This window comes from Eschrichtius robustus, chromosome 13 (genome assembly GCF_028021215.1).
Source record: "Eschrichtius robustus isolate mEscRob2 chromosome 13, mEscRob2.pri, whole genome shotgun sequence".
NCBI lineage: Eukaryota > Metazoa > Chordata > Mammalia > Artiodactyla > Eschrichtiidae > Eschrichtius > Eschrichtius robustus.
The window spans coordinates 23,672,707-23,691,493 of record NC_090836.1 but is presented as its reverse complement, the minus strand read 5'-3'; the positions used below and the strand labels follow the sequence as shown (position 1 = coordinate 23,691,493).

Here is an 18,787-nt window from a genome sequence, read left to right as displayed (position 1 = left end):
AGCTTCCACCCAGCAATCAAGTGAGGTTTTTAGTGTGTAGGTCAGATCAAGGCATGTCTGTCCCCATACCACTCAGAGTAAAATCCAGAGTCCTTACAAATATGATCTGCTTCTCCTGTTTGCTGGCTCCTTCTCCGACCTCATCTCCTAACAATCTCCTTCCGGGTCACTCTGGTCCATCCACACATCCTCTGTTGCTATGCCTCAAACACATCAACTCCACTCCCGTGTCAGGCCCTTGGTACCTGCAGTTCCCTATGCCTAGAACACTCTTTCCCAGTTACCTGCACGGATGCTCTCTCTCTCTATTCAGATCGCTGGTAAACTGCCCCCTTCTCTCTGAGGCTTCCCTTAACCACCTCATATAAAATAGCATCTCCTTCACTCTCTCTCCCCTTACCCATACTTAATTTTCCTTTATACCACCCCTGACATTTATTTAAATATGCATTTAAAAATATATGTGCATGTATTTGTTTATTGTCTATCTTCCACCATTAAGAGGAAAACTCCCTGAGAGTGTAAATATGCATTTAAAATATATGTGCATGTATTTGTTTACTGTCTATCTTCCACCATTAAGAGGAAAACTCCCTGAGAGTGGGGACTTTGTTCTTTTTAGTGCTGGACTGGCAGGGAACGGAACAGGGCCTACCAAGTACTAGGCATTTAATAATCATGTGGAATGAATTGATCTTCCATGTACACTTTTAAGCATTTTTTGTTTTTGTTTTTTTGCTTCCGTCCTCTAGAAGCATAGAGGGGAAACTATGTTTCCTTCCCTATAGTGCTGTTATAATCCCACCCAGGCTTTTAAGTAAAGATGTTTTTTATACGTGAATACACTTTCCTTACTGCAAATGCTAAACAGACATTCATCATTATCACAAGGGATAGTTAAATGGGTCACTGTGTTTAAATCATAGGTAAAGCTAACACTTGAGTCCCAGAGGGATCCCACCAAGGTCCTCTCTGTGCAGAGGAAGCAGCTTGGGATGAGGTGGGATCAGGGTAGAGAGGAAGAGAGCCAGGGTAGGTTTTGCTTAGGAGTCCTGAAACGAAACCAGTTTTGGAAATGTAATTAAACCTGTTCTGTAGTCTGATGTGCCACCTCGCCCTACCCACGTCCCACCCACAGAAGTCAAAACACACTTTACACTTTCAAATGCTAGACTTACCCTATCAAACACACAATTTATTTTTCAAATCGAACTTTAAAGGTGACTTTATTATCCTCTCTTCCCACTTTAATTGTTGAATAATAAATAAAAGATTAAGCTAAATTGTTACATTTTCCCTGAAATACAGGCAGGTTTTTTTCTGTCCATAATCATGATACTAAGATGTTTTGACCCAGGTGATGGTTTTCATTCAATGTGGGGTCGGGGGAGGGGAGAAAAAAGAAATCCCATGAGGGGATGATGCAAGAGGATGAACTTGCTTATTAAAATATTTTTTTCCTTTTTATCTTACAGGCCAGTCTCATCTCACATAGGCAGTTCAGAGGATGCTAATATAAACCTTGCCCACCTCTCTCAGCCCGTCTTTCTTACTCAGACAGTTTCCAAGCAGTTCCCTGATGGAGACACAATCTTCAGTTTCCAGGATGAATCGTGCCACGGCCGTCCCTCCCGGCAGATGGCCCCTCACTGTCTCACGTTTGATACTGTCCAGGACAACTCCTCTGATGTCTTTAGGCTTTCCTGGCACACCAAAGATGATAAACAGGCCCAGACAATCCTCTCCTATCAAGTTACAGAATTCTTCCAGCTTATCAAACCTACTTCTCTTGCTGAAAGACCCCTCTGCCCTGGGTTCTGGATTGGAGGGGTCACAAGGCTCAGATTCCACGGGAGGAAGAGAAGACATCTGTAGAGCCTGTACTGCCAGCTGGAGCCTTATTTGCTTATCGGATCCCCAAAAGGTCCAAATCCAGTCCGCCCCGAACAGTAAGGCTTGGTGCTTGGTCATCTTGGTGGTAGTAAGCCAGTTGTCAACGCCTTTTTCTTGGCAGAAAGTGACGAAGTGGATTAAGAAGATCTCATTGAGAGTGTTTGGAGCTGGGCATAGATTGCTCAGCGTGTCTTCAAATCCAAGATACTCCTTCAGTTTCTGGGCTGCACGGACTATGGCTCCACTGACCACCTCACAGATGCCGAGAACCTCTTTGCCGTCCTTTAGAGCCAACGGCTGTGATGGTTTTTGCCCCATTTTCCCTGCACCCACTCAGCACTACTTCCGCATATCAAACAGGCGAACTGTCCTTTCTCAGAGTAAGAGTTTTGCAGTGAAGTCACATCTGCTAACATGGTCCCAGTTTTCTAACTCTTCAGGGAAGCATGTATACACACAGCTAAACAAACATGTAGGTCTTCCTGTTTGCCAGCTGGGTGTGTTGTACTCATACAGATTCCTGCTGGTTTACGAAGTTAGAGATATTAACTTTCACAAAAAAACCATCTGTCTTTTACTTGTATTCACTCTACTTTTAATATTTGGTAACCTCTTCCAAGACATGTTTCCTTTTTTCCAAATTTTAGTTTACTTAAAAATAGCACTTAGTTCTTTAAAGAACCATACATATAGAACTCACTTCTTTCTACAACTAACTTCTCCAAACCTGTAGGCAAGTCATTTCCCTTTGCTTTTCTGATATCCCTCTGCCATGACTCCTCATCCCCCAGCTCAGCTGCCTGTGTTTCCTTTCATGCAGAAGTTTCTCAGGCAAAGGCCTCAAAGTTCTATGTGTTGATACATGCTATAAATCCTACTCAAACAAATTTATGGGAGTTTGTGAACTGTTAAGAGTTGGTGTTACTATTCTCTATAGCAGAAATAAAGGCTACTGGTTATTCCAAGCAAAGGAAAAGAAAGTAACAGACGATAAAAATATGAGGCAATTATCAATTGACTTTATTTCTTTTCATATGGTAATACCAGCAGTGCATAATATTTTGTAAATAAAATATATATCATCAAAAAAATTTAACCATATCACATATCATCAGTGATGTTACATTGTCCTGAATAAAGAATACTTGGCATCTATAACAGTCTCCTGGTATTTTTAACCAGGTTTGAATAACAAATTGTTTTTCAAATGGTGACACATATTCACATTAAAGCGAAACACAAATACGGTAAGAGTCCAATTCAGTTACCAAATAATGAATGATAGGGAGCAAAAGATTATTGTTAGCATTGAACTATTTTAGTTATGAATAAATAGTAATTTAGTATCACAGGTTCCTTGATGAAAAGCTTGGTAACTTGTTAGCTTGAAAGATCATACCACTGACATTCAAATACAGTTTATTAAGCAAGTCCACTGACATATACTGAACTACCCACCCTATGCCAATTTGTGAAAACCTGTCTTTACCACCATTGGCTATCATGAGTAATGATGAAGTACTGAATAAAAAATAGAATATTTTTTCTAATGCCTCTAGAAAATAATAAACACAATAGCAGTTTTTGTTGCAGCTTTTTATTTTCTTTATAAAGAATATCTGGGACCTGTGCTACAGAAAAACATGAACTGCATTTTATCATCACGATATAGCCATTATGAAACTAATTTTGCAGCCTTTGTGTTACTGAACTCTGACTGAGACAAAATATTCAGACAAGTATTCAGCTTTTAAAAAAATATCCCATTCACTGACAGCCTGAGAAATGTACAATGAATAACATTAGGAAGACTGTTAGTATTTTGATGTAATGATATATTTAGCAAAGAGGAAGATAAGAAGCTTAATACTGTAAAGGGCTTTGTTTTGTTTTGTTTGTTTCTTCAGAAATTATCTCTATAAAATTTGGGAGAGTTTCTGAATGCATTCAAGTTAATAGTATTTAAATGTCCCTCAAGTTCTCCCTTATGAGGTAAGAGGACCCAAGATTAAGGTTGAAATTCTTAAAAAGCTATTCAACAATTTTGTGATGTATCATCAAAGAAGGGGTATTTCATATATGCTAATTTAGTCTGCATGATCAACATCATTAAATTCAGTTTTGGAGAAAGAAAGATCATTTATCACCTCTCCAAGAACCAGCTGGTACACGAAAATTTTGATCACTGTATTTTTTTTTAATGTGATCTTTTTACCATCTTCCTTATGTCACAAAATAAAAGTTCTATTTTCTATGTACTAAGTATATACACATATTTAGAAAAATATATAAAAATGGGACAATATGTGGAGGCAAGTGGAGGTGTGGCTGGCATTTAGTGGGCACACTGAATGCTTAAAGAAATTCCACATGTTGATTTTGAAAGCATATAACGTCCTGCTTCAAGGGCTGCAGTGCTGTCAAAAATCATTCCCTCACTGGTTACTGCTTCCCAAATCCTCCACGCTGTGAATGTAGATGGAAACACTATGGCAAAATACTCATATTAAATGCGACACTTTAAATATAATATATCACAGATTTTTTTTCTTTACATTAAATAGAGGAAAAACAATTATACTCTCATTCACCAGTGTCTTATTTGTCATGGCAACTTTAGAATCGGCACCTATTCCCTGCTTTCCATTTCCACTTCTAAATGAGAAGTGGGGACGATGAACAATATACAATCTGTTGCCTATTGTAGATACTGTGACTGTTTGAGAAATAAAGTGGAGCAAAGATGAAGGGCTCCCCGTGCTCATGCAGGTGCTGCGGTCAGACATTTGAGTCTTCATCGGTGATGCTGGCGCTGGGGGAACGGGCAGCAAAATCTCTAAACATGTCGTCTTCCTTTAACATGTGCTGGAAGACAAGGAGGTGGGAGTCACACACACCGAGTGCCACCAGCTCTGCACCACCCGCTCTCCACTACACGTGCAGTCCTTTGGGGTCATTGTCAAACTTATTTTTAGAAGAATGTTTGAAATTCGTTTTACAACTTACGGTTAGATTGTTGATGCCCTCAGAGAATGCACCTATCTGTCTCACTGTCCCTTCTGAGTCTTCCATCTGCAATGAACATACCGTGACATGACTACTCGTTTGCAATAATTTCAAGGAAAGTACAGCAAAATGAACACAAATCTAAGAAGAAATAGTGCAAGTGGTACTGAACGGGATAGGAGCAACAGAACACCTCTGTCGCATCTCCTCCCACTAATGCAACTGGATGTTAAAAATGAGAAGAAACACTTTACTGGCACATGTAGCCTAATGCTCTGATGTTGACAATGGCACCAGCAGACTGTTAATTAGAAGGCAATATTCAGATGCATGCCCTCATACTGAAAAGGCTAAGGAGTATGAGCTGTCCATTCCTGACTTGTTTTAATACATAGATTTCCTTAATACCGAGACGGTATAACACAGGCAAATAGCACAGGCTTTGAAACCAGCCGGGCAGGTTGGAATCCCAGCGATTCTACCAGCTCTTCTATCTTGTGTAAGTCACCTGACCGTTCTGTGCCTCAGTTTCCTTGTCTCTAAAATGAGGATAACAATACTCCCCATGTATTAGGATTACCCTGGACATTAACACGTTACATGCTTAGGGTGGTGCCTGGGCTGTAGTAAGCAATCTGTAAGTGCTCGCTTTTACCTTATTATTATCTTTATTTGTAGGCATTTAAGGAAAATGTCTTTGGTTAGTAGACACAGTGCACAAAGTTTTCATGTAGTGTTTCAATACTGGAAGAACTTTAAAACAGGTATATAGGGTCACGTTTACCTGCTCTAACCGGTCCAAGTCGTCCTCATCATACAGGTGCATGTCCAAACCAGGCTTAAATCCTTTCTTAGATGTACCTCCTGAGGCCTGTCCCAATTCCATTGGACAAATATATTCCTCCCCATCTTCCTGTTTCTTCTTTCTCAGATTACCAAAATTGCTGAAGGTAAGTTTCTTTGGCTTTAAAAGAAAAGCAAACAAAAACATCCAGGGACTTGACAAAATTCATATGACAAAGGACCAATAACATGTATATTTAATTATTCACACTACAGAGAAAAGCAATTGGATGATTAAGTGGGTATAAGAAAAAGGCATCCTAGGCATATGATTGACATCCAAATGTGATAAAGGATCCTTATTATGACTCTCAGAAGATTAAGCTTGTCCTCCTTATTCATACCAACTAGCTGGGTAGTCACTGTGAAAAGCAAAATATGCCAAGAGCCTTAGTTTTGATAGACAGACCTTAATGCAATGAGATTCCTCAGGGCTGAATTCAATTTTGCAAGGTTTTCTAATCTAAGATCAGCAAAAGAAAATGGCCATTACTGTATTTTCTTTTTGGGTAAGGCTATGATTATCCTGTATGCCTGTTATGCTTCCACAACAGGACTGGTAACTGCTGAAAAGAAACCCGCTCTGCTGGAGAGAGAATTTCCAGTGAGAGAAGAGAAACTCCATCTTTTCACTGTATAGTCCCTGAGACTATATGTTAAGGAGATGGTGATCAGGCTGATGCTGAGAATTTAAGTAGAACAGAATCTCTCAGAGGTTTCAAATCTGGTACATCTTTTAAGGGAGAAAGGGAGCTAAAGAGGAAGTGTCGGGTAGGTAAAAGTGGTTTAAAAAAAAAAAAAAAGTTTGTGGAGGAGCCACATTTGTGGAGGAACCAAACCCTATCTCTACATTCCGTTAGTTGAGATAACGGACTCAGAAGAGCTCACGGAAGAGTGATTTAAAGAAGAAAAAGTGATCTGAATTTGGTATGATCCATGAATCCAAGTAAATCTGGAGATACCGATTCTCTGCTGGTCTACTGTGGATCATTTCTTAATTATCTTTTCCTAGCTTGCAAGGCTGGTTAATGATAAGTATGAGAAGAAATCCTCCTCTTAGGCTTGATTTATCCATGGGATAACTGTAATCAATACTGGGCCCAAGTCATGGGCTTCCTGCATTGGCAAAACATTAATTATAGAAGCCAACATCAGGTTCCTTATATTGTTAACTCTAATAAAATAAATGATTTGAGCAAAGAGTCCCCCCAGAAGGAAACCTTCAAAAATGCATTTTCCTAATTACTCTTAAAGATGCATTTACCTTCAACCCATCCACAAAACTTAGTAAACCTCAGAAAATGGGATAGCCAGGTAACAGTCAAAACTGAGCCTTTGCTAAAGGCAACTATTAAACGGTAGGAGCTTGAACCAACCTTCACTTTGGCAGTAGCTGTTAGAAGTACGTAATCTGGTAACTCCATGGCACCCCGTTTCTGGTGTTGGGCCTCAGCACCGATCAGAAGGTTGAAATGAGTGGCCAAATGTCTTCGCAGCAGGGTCTTGCTTGGTGGGATGTTCAATAACTGAGCCATTGTTTCCACATTAAAACGAGGTTCTAGAACCTACAGGAAAAATTAAGATTCTTTAAGACACCAGGTATCATACATGTCTGCATTGTGCTTTATAATCTGCAAAGCTCTTTCATTTAGTTATCTCCAATGGCCCTCTCAACAGCCCAGTGAGATAGACTATGGACTTTTGATCTTCAACTTAAATATCTTTTCTTTGTTTTGCCTAAGCTAGTGAGAAGTAGAGCTGGTCCTGACACCCAGGCATTACAAAGTCGGGGCTTCTGCCTCTCTGAAGTGGTACCTTTGGGAGGCAACTCCTTACGCAACATCAACGTGCAGAAATATAGTCTGTATCTTTGCAGGGATTTTAAAACATGATCATATGAGAGCCAGTGGCCAGATGTTATCCAACATGAAAGAGGATAATAAAAGAGAAATGGGTTTAAATCCAATCTAGAGTTATATGATATAAATAAAAAATATGGGACAGAATACTCTGAAAGTAAAGATTCACTAGAAATGTTGCAGGAGAGTTCAGTTAGATGACTTTAGGATCATGACCAGCAAAAGTAATAGCCTACTCATTAGACTAATGGAAACACAATGATAAGAAGTCGGTTTTAAACGAAAACAGTTTTACCATGAGCCCACCATGGACACCACTGCCTCTGAGATTGGGGGCATATTCCGCCAAGTCCACGGAGCGCAGCCACTCCATCACGCGATGATTGGTCCACTGCTGAACCTCTGATGGGGTGACGCTATTCTGTGGGAACAAACCACCACCCAGAGCTTCAGTCACTGACTATGGGGTTCCAAATATCAAACCTGCATGCTCATTCTGAAGAGCCTGCCTCCTGGAGCGGAGTTGTTCGACATCCCAGTAAATGTTGATAGAGAAAAAGGTAAAAAGGTGTTTGCTAGTTTGAATTCTCTTTTAAGGAATCTGTGTCCCAGAGTTTTAAGTTTCTTGCACACTAATAAAGCAGGGCTTTAGGAAAGGTAGTCTTCACAGTGATACTTAACTTTGGGGCTTAAGGAGGCAGGAAAATAAAATACACCCAAGAAAGGAGGAAGGAAAACTAAAACACAATCCTTGGCTTCAGTTATACAGGTAGAACCATCACGGGGGGAAAGGAAGGAATATAGGAAGACAAAGCCTGAGAAGTAAATGAGGCTGGATTTGAGGCTCTGAGGGAACCAGACGCTTTCCTTCCCTGAAGGCTCCAAGAGGAAATGGGTCTTAGTGTCTCCACACGGGCAGTCACAGGCACGGAATGTGTATGCTGTGTAAACCTCAACCTCAGATGCTACCTCGTCAGAGGGTCGCCTCCGCAGACAGTTTGGTTCAAAGTTATTGGTCCTCAGGACCTGGATGGCCCTCTTGATACTGAGATGATGGAGCACGCTTATGACCTTCAAAGACAGTAAGTCATCCTGCAAAACAAAACAAAAAGAGGCGCGCACCGAGCAGACCTAGAGCAGGAGAACCTTCTCAGGGAAACCTCAGAAAACTCAAGTAAAAGTAGAAGTGCACCTCTAACAACAGGCCTCAAGGGCCTGTCAGGATCTTCGAAGCGTTTATGTAGTAACAGAGCTCTTTTTCCTGTGCTGAACAAAATTTTCTCTAGGACCCCAGTAGACGATAGAAGAGAACCAAAATTCACGTTGTCCCAACTGAAGCTGACTGCTACCTGTTTCTCTCTCTTCCACTGAGATAAGATTGCACAGTTCTGGGACTGCACAGTTCTGAAAAACACAGTTTGAAAAGCACTCGCTAGGCCACTACAAAAGGTGACCTGCTTTGATTTGATTTGATAAAGCAGATAACTGAGAGCAAGGAATGTTCACCGATGACCAAGAGCTGGTTTTCTGAGCTAAGGCACACATCACAGTTTGGGGGAAAACCAGAAGAGTGCTCCTATTACACTATCCCCCCAGCCTCAAGAAATCTCTGGTTCTAGAATATTGTGCTTTATCTAGCAGACGCTGTGGACAGTTTCGGAAAAATTATATGTTAATCAATGCAAAGCTTCTGGTGAGAAGCAAGAGAGAAGAGAAATGAAGAAGTTATATGTAGCAACATATATCACCAAGTGATTCCTTTAAGGAATAACTTGCACCAGTCTGTGGCTACTGGGAACTTTTCAAACACACCAAAACAAATTATCTTAGAAGAAGGTGATTTGCGGGGTGGGGGTGGGGGGGGGCAGTGTCAAGGTAAGCACCAATCTACTTCCAAACACACCCAGAAAATAAACAAGGAAAACATCCATTTTAGGCACACCTTACGGAGAACACATTTCTTATACAGGAAAAAAATTAACCTATTACAGAGATATTTTAAAAATAAAATTATAAAACAGTTTAAATCCTTAAGGCTACTTACTGAGCAACAATTATTTCCTGATTTTTTTTCTAGATTAATGGCTTAAAAACAGTGCCTGATGATAAGTTAGAAAGGGCATTTAACATATTTTAATCTAAAATTGAGACACCCATTCAAAACATTTTCACGTGGGTTATGCATAATGTTTACAATGTAAATAAAATGTTCATTATTTTAGTTTAAGGGATTTTAAAAGTAGGGATTTCTTTTAAATCAAGACATGCCTTTTTGAGGGGGGGATTTAAAAAAATCTTTTAAGTAATTTTAGATTTACAGAAGAGTTGCCAAAGATAGTACAGAGTCCCACAGACCCTTCACCCAGCTTCTTCTAATGTTAACACCTTATATAACCACGATATTCAGCAAAACTAAGAAATTAACATGGACAATAATAAAATTCAATTAAACCCAGGTTTTATTCAGATTTCACCAGTTTTTCTACTAGGTCCTTTTCCTGACCCAGGATCCAATCCAGGATACCAATTTCAAACAGACTTTTTGTGACTTAGGATTTCTGGGGTCAAATTTTCTACGGTAATTTATTCTTTTATAGCCACAAAAGTTATACATTTGCCTTTTGTGATTTTCAGCCTCAATTTTCTCACATTCCCACAGGAACATACCCATACCTAGATAGGCAGGCAAACAGGCACAAATGCTCTATGACTTTCTACTACTTTCTAACAGTGGAAACTTGGTTAAGTTACCCAATTTCTCAATTCTTTTGTTTCCTCATCTGAAAGCTGGGGATAACAGAGTGCTAAGTCAAGGACTGCTGAGAACTGAGTATTAATTATGAGTAAAGTGTCTGAAAGAGTGTCTGGCACACAGTAAGTATGCAACATGTCACACGTTGGTGTTATTTTACCTTCAGTTTACAGGATGTGCCCACCACGGTTCAGACTTTGGTTCAGGGTTGGAGAAGAAAATGAGCTGAACCCCACATTTCTTTGATATTGAAAAATTCCTAAATAAGTTAAGTTAGCTGTTTGAAACTTTCAACTTATTTTAAAAAGATACTTGTGGTAGTTGAATCCACAAAAGCCCGTTTAAATAAAAGCATCTTAAGCAGAACACTCCTAGTACCACGGAGTCTAGAAGAAGTTCTCCTGGAACCCATCTCTCCCCACTGTTGTAAAGTAGAGAAAAGTCTACTTTCTACCCATTGGACAGAAGGCTAAAAATATGAAACAGTAATGAAGGAATGAGAGTGAAGGCCTATCTCTTCTTTACTCTGGTAACTCCAGCAGAACTGGGTTGAAGTGAGACGGGCTAGGGAGTTTCAGGAAACAGTGCTCAAAAGTGGAAGGGAAGGGAAAAGAAAGTCCCAGTGGATGACAAGTCTCAGCCTTTTGAGTGGTCACTGCTTATAGGAATATATCCCTTAGGAAACTGCCAGGGCTGCAAAACTCTACATTCTCTCATTTTCAACATTCTTATGACATATAATTCACATACCATAAACTTCACCCATTCAAAGTGTACACTTCAATGTCTACGTTATTGAATATATACAAAATCAACTTTTCGGATAGCTTAGTTTCAATTAGGTTTCATGTAGCTCAAATTTCCCAAGGATTTCAAAATTTCCCAAGGCTACTGCAATCACCAAATCCTACAACTTCAACTTAGAAAAATATGCCTGCCCCTCTCCTCAAGTTAAAACAATCCCTTCAAACTCCAGCGGAATCATTGTGAAAACACTGTATTTTGCTCATTCTATTTCTGTGTTTTTCAGAGAAAAACAGTTTTAGCCCCCCAAACCCCAGGAGTGAGTTACTTACAACAGTCATGTAATGAAGCATTCGACCATCTACCCGTCCTTCATCAAACTGGGTCTTGTATTGGGGGAGACCAATATCATCCAACCATCCTAAGGATAGAAATGAGTGTCATTAATGAGCCACAGAACACCCATTCTTGTGATGAAAAAGAGAAAACCATAATTCAAAAAGAGTCATGTACCACAATGTTCACTGCAGCACTATTTACAATAGCCAGGACATGGAACCAACCTAAATGTCCATCCACAGATGAATGGATAAAGAAGATTTGGCACATACATACAATGGAATATTACTCAGCCATAAAAGGAAATGAAATTGAGTTATCTGTAGTGAGGTGGATGGACCTAGAGTCTGTCATACAGAGTAAGTAAGTCAGAAAGAGAAAAACAAATACCGTCTGCTAACGCAGATATATGGAATCTAAAAAAAAAAAAAAAAATGGTACTGATGAACCTAGTTGCAGGGCAGGAATAAAGAGGCAGACATAGAGAATGGACTTGAGGACATGGGGTGGGAGGGGGAAGCTGGGGCGAAGTGAGAGTAGCATCGACATATATACACTACCGAATGCAAAAGAGTTGGCTGGTGGGAAGCAGCAGCATAGCACAGGGAGATTGGCTCGGTACTTTGCGATGACCTAGAGGGGTGGGATAAGGAGGATGGGAGGGAGACTCAAGAGGGAGGGATATGGGGACATGTGTAAGCATATGGCTGATTCGCTTTGTTGTGCAACAGAAACTAACACAGTATTGTGAAGCAATTATATTCCAATAAAGATCTATTCAAAAAACAAAAAAAACAAAACAAAAAAAAGAAAAAGCAGCTATGTGTGTGTGTGTGTGTGTGTGTGTGTGTATAAAATTCATTCATTCACTCATTCATGAATTTAAAACCTCTTACTAGTGACCCAGTTGAAATCCAGCTTCCCATGATTGGTTTCTTCTTCGGATCCCAGGGCTTGCAGTGCCAGCTGGAGTTTCTTTCGATGAAGTGAATGCTTGATTCCAAGTTCCTGAATTAATAAAAAGAAACACTGGCATTACAACTCTGTCAACGTGGGCTGGATGCCACTGGCAAAGGATGCAAATTGCTCGAAAATCAAGCCAGCATCGAAGACCCAATAATTACATTAAATCAGAATATTAACCCAGGCTGTAAAGTGTTGCTGAACAAAAGACCCCTGGAAAGTCAAGACCACTGCAGTTGTTTTAGTGGTGTGTTAGGTATTCGCCACTAGGTTCCTTCCTTTGCAAGACAGGAACTGTAGCATGCATAACAGGAATTCTACCCCTATTTTGTACTAAATGTTAAATAATTGGGAAGAAATGTTAAATAGCTGGACATTAAGTGTAGGGCTCTTTTTTTCCCTTTTGCAAAGTGAAATTGAATTGCATATATTACACTGAGAAGACGGACCAATGATAAAGCCATAGAATGGTTTTGAGAAATATGAACTGAAACTTTATTATTATGTCTATATAATTATTTTTTCATTAAAATGCCCAGTGGCTTAAGTGTTTCATAAGGAATCATTAAGACCAGGTCCTCCCTTTAAGTCCATGAGATAAAATAAGCATGAAGCAGGAAACTCAAACTTTTTCCAGAATACTTACTAGCTCTACCCACTCCCCTTTGTGGAATATAAAACAAATCTACATTCATATTCCTCTCTCTCTCTCTTTCCATTGTGCAAACAAAATAGAGAAGCATTCACCTTCTCTAGATCTTGTTGAGAAGCCTGCAAAAGTGTTTGGCCAGATGCAATCCAGCGCTTGCCAGAGTTCAGGTAGGACCCCAAGCCCTGTTCCACAAGCCAATTGCAAACCTGTTCCTTGGTCCACTTGGCAAATGGCATATCCAAGTCACTACAGGAAAATGAACAATCGCATGAAAAACAATTAAAAGTCAGTCCACTAAGTTACCATCAGGGCTGAACAACTGGCATATCCAGGTCACTACAGGAAAATGAACAATCGCATGAAAAACAATTAAAAGCCAATCCGCTAAGTTACCATCAGGGCTGAACAACTGCATATTCAGTAGACATGGAGATTCCCTGGTGATACACTTTTGACTATGGGAAGCCTAATTTTTAGTACATATTTGGTGGAGTAAGTGATACTGGAGATGAAAGCTCCCTTGTAAGACCATAGTCTTCATGTCAAACAAAACCACAAAAGATTCATCATGATTTAACATGTTTTATAGAAGACGACTGAGTTAAACCAACAGCTCAAGTTATTATACTACTTTCAACTAATGTTGTTTAAAGATTGAATTTACAAACAGAAAATACTAGGCCAGACTGAAAGAAACTCAAGTCTAACTTGAATTAACTTTGGTAGAATTATGGTTTCTCTCCAGATGGTATTCAATGAGAAGAGGGCAATATGCCATCACTGAGTATGAGAAAGTACAATCAAAGCAAATTTCTGCTTTCTTTTACTATTTTTTTCATTAATTTTTTTTTTTCTATCGAAGTATAGTTGACTTACAATGTTGTGTTAGTTTCTTTTACTGTTTTTACAAGTAGTATTCCTGTTTGGAAAAAAAATGTGGCAATGAACAAAATTTTTTTTTTTAAACAGCACAAGCAAGTCCTCTACTGTGTACAAAGAGAACATATGGCAAATGAGACTGTTTGGTATTTGAAGAAGGCCAAAGAGAGTTTCCTCCTTGATGAAACTTGTGCCCAGCATTCTGCTTGCGTGGGAAGGACCATGTGTAAAAGGTTTCTAGCCCATTATCATCTTAAAAGATTTAGTATCAATGATTTGTGCTATATATTTGCCAACTCCACCCTTTTTTATGTTGAGCAAATCAGCATAGCAGTTCCAAACCAGCCCTAAACTGTGATAAGGGTGTAGGAAAAGTTCTTAGAGTCTTAATAGATAAAAACATTACACAGTCCTGATAAATTGAAGAATTTGGATAGAATGTATGTCTTTTAAGTGTTTTTACAGACTCTATCAATTACTAATGTTTACTGAACAGTTATTATTTGCCAGATACTTAACACACGTTAACTCATTTAATCGTCACAATCATCTTTTGGGGTAAGTACTAATTCATACTATGGGAAACAGAGGCTCAGAGCATGGAAGTAATTGCTCAAGGTCACTCAGCTTGTAGGAAGCGGTGAAGCCAGAAATCAGGTCCAAGCAGTCTGTCTCTAGAATCTATTCTTTTTTTTTTTTAAAGTACAGCTGAGTCACAGTGTTGTGTTAATTTCCAGTGTACAGCAAAGTAATTCAGGTATACATATATATCTATATATATATTTCTTTTTCATATTCGTTTCCATTCTGGTTTATTACAGCCTGTTGAATATAGTTCCCTGTGCTACACTGTAGGACCTTGTTGTTTATCCATTCTATATATAATGGTTTGCATCTGCTAATCCCAAACCCCCAATCCATCCCTCCCCCGCCTCCCCTCCCCCTTGGCAACCACAAGTCTGTAGAACCTATTCTTAACCACTATGCTATCCCATCTTTCCAGAGCTATGCTTTAGAGTACTAATAATTGTTTTCTATGTAAAATTTAAGTCCAAGAGCCATTCTAGTACAGATGCTGCTGATACTTTAGCTCTGGGTCCTCACCTAGCTCACAGAGCCCTCATCTTCTGTACAGTTTTTCACCAACCACAGCCGAATTGCACTGCTCTAAAGATGATGGACCCTTCCACAAGGCACAGCAGTAAGCAATGGATTTGACTGTCTAACCCAGGGTCAATACTAACACCACAGTTGCTCACGAGACCTTGATGCTCGGGCAGAGATGCAAAAGACCATTCGTTTGACTGTTCTTACCTGTTAGATTGTCCCAAATCTCGAGACCAACCCAATCGGGGTCCTGCAGTTGCCCTTGTCCCTCCTCTTTTGAATTCAGGCTCAGACATGTCATCTGGGTTAAATGTAGTTGATTGACTTCTCCTAAGTCTGAAAAGAAGACACAACACATTAGACCTGAGGAAGCCTTCGACTTTAATCAGAACATTTTAAACTGATGCTTATGTATGGTTAGAATAGACATTTGGATTTAAACTTTAGCTGAGATTCAATGAGTTAATGAATCCCAAATCCCAATCTCCATCCATAAAAGGATCACAAAAGCCTTACAATTTCGTAACTATTTTCAGCCAATTTTCCATTATTCCTACATTTGAGCCACATATAAGACAAAGCTCCGTTACTTACTTTCCAAAGAGTCTCATGATACCCCTAGATTTCTTTTTGGAATCCGGCGATGGTGGCGATATCTGGAAGGGACTGCTCCCCTGTGAATCTTTTGGCTGAGACGATACACCAGCCAGATCTAAGTGCTCGGGTGTCTCCTTCTCTGTTTCAGCTATTCCAAGAACAGAATACAAACTTGGTGAATTTTAAAATATGGAATGAACATGACTAGATGTTAACCTCCTTGGTTTAAGCAAATGTTAAGAATTCTTCTTCTGTTGGTCTATAAACCAGTGACTTACAAAGAACACCCTGCAAATATTAAAAAATGGAACACAAATCTATGTTCTACTCTACAGCCTACTCTATTGTGTACCAAGTTCGTTAACTTACAAATTATAACTTCTTCGAGATTCAAAGGTGGGATAGGATTACCATATTCTTTCCTTGACTGATTTGAATTCATAATGAAATTATACTCAATCTTGCTATAGCACTTGGTACTGTTGACTACCTCCTCCAAAACTGTCATCTCCTTTAGCTTCCTGACATGACATGCTCCTAGATCTGTCATCTGAAAGTTTCTTTGCTGTAGCACTGTTTTCTCTTCTTCTTCCACTCCAAGATTCTGTCCTGGGTTCCCTCTGCAGGATCTTTTGACAAGCTCATGTACTCTATGCTCAGCACGAAATGATGGCTTTGCTCATTTATAAGCAGCTGTTATCAGAATCTCTGAGCCTAATAATCTCTCTCCCCAGCTTCAGTATCTGAATGTCTGTGGATATTCCCAATTTGATGTGCCAGGGGTATCTTGGACTCAACAAATCCATCCAATATTCCTGAGAGTCTTCTCCTACATTTTTGTATTTCATATTTCATTAATACTAGTTAATTTTCTCCCTGTTACTCCAGTCCAAACTCTTTGTCATTTTCTTTTCATTCCCTCCTTTCCTTTGGCATTTACATCAAATTGTTTACCAAGTTCTGGCAATTCTTTGTACAAGAAATGTATTCCTACTTATCATGTAATGTCTCAGACACTGAGAGAAGAATGAACTGGGTCTTCATAAATTTTTCATTTGATATAAATCCATGCCAGTTGATTCTACCATAAAACAATAACATCCAAATCTGCTACTCTCAGACCTCCTAGCACCAACTATCCTAGTTCTTTTAGCCGTCTTTTAACAGACGATCCCACACTAGCAAACACAAGGAATGCTGTTTCCTCAATGTGAGAATGTGCACTTTCATACAGCTAAGTAAAAGTTGTACAAAAACCACAGGGACAGTGTTTCAGCAAGATCTAAAAGTTGCAGCGGCTGACTTTTCTATGAAGCAGAGCTGTGATTATAGGTTATGGTAAGCAGCATTTGCCTCTTAGCATTGACAATGTATTTCTTCTAAGAAAGATGCAAAAACATTTGAAAATAGTTGTCTGAATAGATCATTTTTATTCACCCTGTGTTCATTCTGGACATTTAAGGCTGCAAAGAGAGAGGTCACCTTTGCTGATCTACATGAATACCTCTGTGGATATCTATACAAGGTAATAGGACCTACTGGGAAAACCCAAAAGAACATTTCCATTCAAATCCTACAGCCATGACGGTTACGGGTGTCCCTGAAAATGTTGCCCAGCCCACCTTTATTTTAAAAGCATCCTGTTTTTATTTTTATTTTGAGGATTTTTCCCCTACTGTATTCTGCCCTTTAAAGAGGAAAACTGAGCTTCCCCTCTCCTAAAATCGCTTTGGGGGTAACTCCTCAGATATCGCATAAAGTTACCTCTGCTGTCACTAAATGTCACCCGCATCTTCAAAGCAATAATGTGTCAGAAGAATGTTCCCCTAAGAGAAGTCAGTCTAAAATGAACGTTTTCAATGTCTTCCACAGACCTGTTTGGCTAAAAACATTTCTTTCTGGAGGCTGGGGAAATGTAACCATGGAGAAGGAGTTGCAAGGCCCTGCGAGTTAGTGTGATGTGATATGTGCTTCAGGGTGAAGGAGCTGGATTTATGACACCAGGGCACTCCTGCCCTGCACTCGGATGGCCACTGGGCGCATCTAGGTCCTCGCAGAGCTGCTCGCAAGGTGTCATTAGCATGGGTTACAGCAGCATTTAGGCTTGGAAGCAAAGGCTCTACAGAGAGTCCTTTTGAGCGGAAGGAGGAAGGAACACTCTGGAGTAGAGGACTCCGTTTTCTGATGCTGCCAGCTCACTTTCTAGAGATTACAGACGCCAAAGAGCAGGGATTAGCTCGGCTGGGAGCGAGGCGCTGGCGAAGGAGGCATGCAGGGGTACGGTACCTAAGGTGGGTGCACTGGCACTTCGTTTACGATCTTCAGAAATCCCAACAATGCACACAATCACACGCGGACCAATGGAGAGAACACAGGGGAATGACAAAATGAAACACAGATCAAACTCCGACTCACAAAATACACACAGTGGGAGGGAAGGCGGGCACCGCCCTGTGCTTCCGACGCTACACACAGACTCCATCAGCAGTGTCAATATGGGGTTAATTTTATCCTCTTTCGGAATAGATGGGAAACTGCTTATAATGACGCCAGAGAGAATCACGGTTTTGGGTCTTTCCTCTAAGTTTACACCCAGAACAGAGAGCAGGGTGAGAGAGTCCACACCGAGCTATCTTCACCTCTGAATTAAGCCCACGGAAGCATTTTTTGCTAACTTTTCCCCCAAGTCATTCACCGTCATTTCTGAGAAAGAGAAATGTACAAATAGATGAATAAGGGAAAAGATTGATCTTTTCCTCATTCTGGAAGAATTAAGGCAAAGGCATTTTGGCCACACATACCCAAGTTTGGCGCACTTGCTGTCCTCTTGTTACTTTTGATTTTAAAAAAGCCACGACCAAAGGAAGATCTGGTTTTTCGAGTGCCAAAGGGATTGTCATCCACAGAGGCATCATGTCGCGGAGCTTTGTGCGGGAGGCTCCCAAATGCGCTGCTTTCTACCAGAGCTTTAGCCTGAGAGAGAAGTGATAATGAATGTGACACAGCACGAACGTGCATCATTATTAGTACATGCCCGGCACAGTACTAAATACGTTACACACATGATTTTATTTAAAAGAATAACTGAACTAACAAATTGATTACGAATGTCAAATGCCTTGTTAGAAGCTTAAAAAGGTCAGTTCTGAAAGC

At 39.9% G+C, this 18,787-nt stretch overlaps 2 protein-coding genes across 9 annotated transcripts in view; both read right to left on the bottom strand.

The window, feature by feature from the left end:
- Positions 1–1,480: 1,480 nt before the first annotated feature.
- On the bottom strand, positions 1,481–2,211 carry REP15 (RAB15 effector protein). The gene has a single exon (XM_068561800.1). The coding sequence runs from the start codon at positions 2,209–2,211 to the stop codon at positions 1,501–1,503; it is 711 nt and encodes a 236-aa protein (XP_068417901.1). The 3' UTR covers positions 1,481–1,500.
- A 710-nt stretch (positions 2,212–2,921) lies between these two features.
- PPFIBP1 (PPFIA binding protein 1) overlaps positions 2,922–18,787 on the bottom strand; it is a 175,718-nt gene continuing 159,852 nt past the window's right edge. For 4 of the 8 annotated variants that reach the window (XM_068561792.1, XM_068561791.1, XM_068561795.1 and 1 more), the window contains 13 exons: positions 18,436–18,607; positions 17,921–17,953; positions 15,632–15,782; positions 15,245–15,373; positions 13,147–13,297; positions 12,333–12,444; positions 11,430–11,518; positions 8,571–8,693; positions 7,897–8,022; positions 7,119–7,307; positions 5,684–5,863; positions 4,900–4,965; positions 2,923–4,758 (listed from right to left, as the gene is read on the bottom strand). In XM_068561792.1, coding sequence (XP_068417893.1) covers positions 4,672–4,758; positions 4,900–4,965; positions 5,684–5,863; positions 7,119–7,307; positions 7,897–8,022; positions 8,571–8,693; positions 11,430–11,518; positions 12,333–12,444; positions 13,147–13,297; positions 15,245–15,373; positions 15,632–15,782; positions 17,921–17,953; positions 18,436–18,607 — 1,608 coding nt within the window. In that variant the 3' untranslated portion in view covers positions 2,923–4,671. Of the gene's footprint in view, positions 4,759–4,899; positions 4,966–5,683; positions 5,864–7,118; positions 7,308–7,896; positions 8,023–8,570; positions 8,694–11,429; positions 11,519–12,332; positions 12,445–13,146; positions 13,298–15,244; positions 15,374–15,631; positions 15,783–17,920; positions 17,954–18,435; positions 18,608–18,787 lie in introns of all 8 variants that reach the window. The other 4 variants (XM_068561797.1, XM_068561799.1, XM_068561794.1 and 1 more) reach the window with 3 other exon arrangements.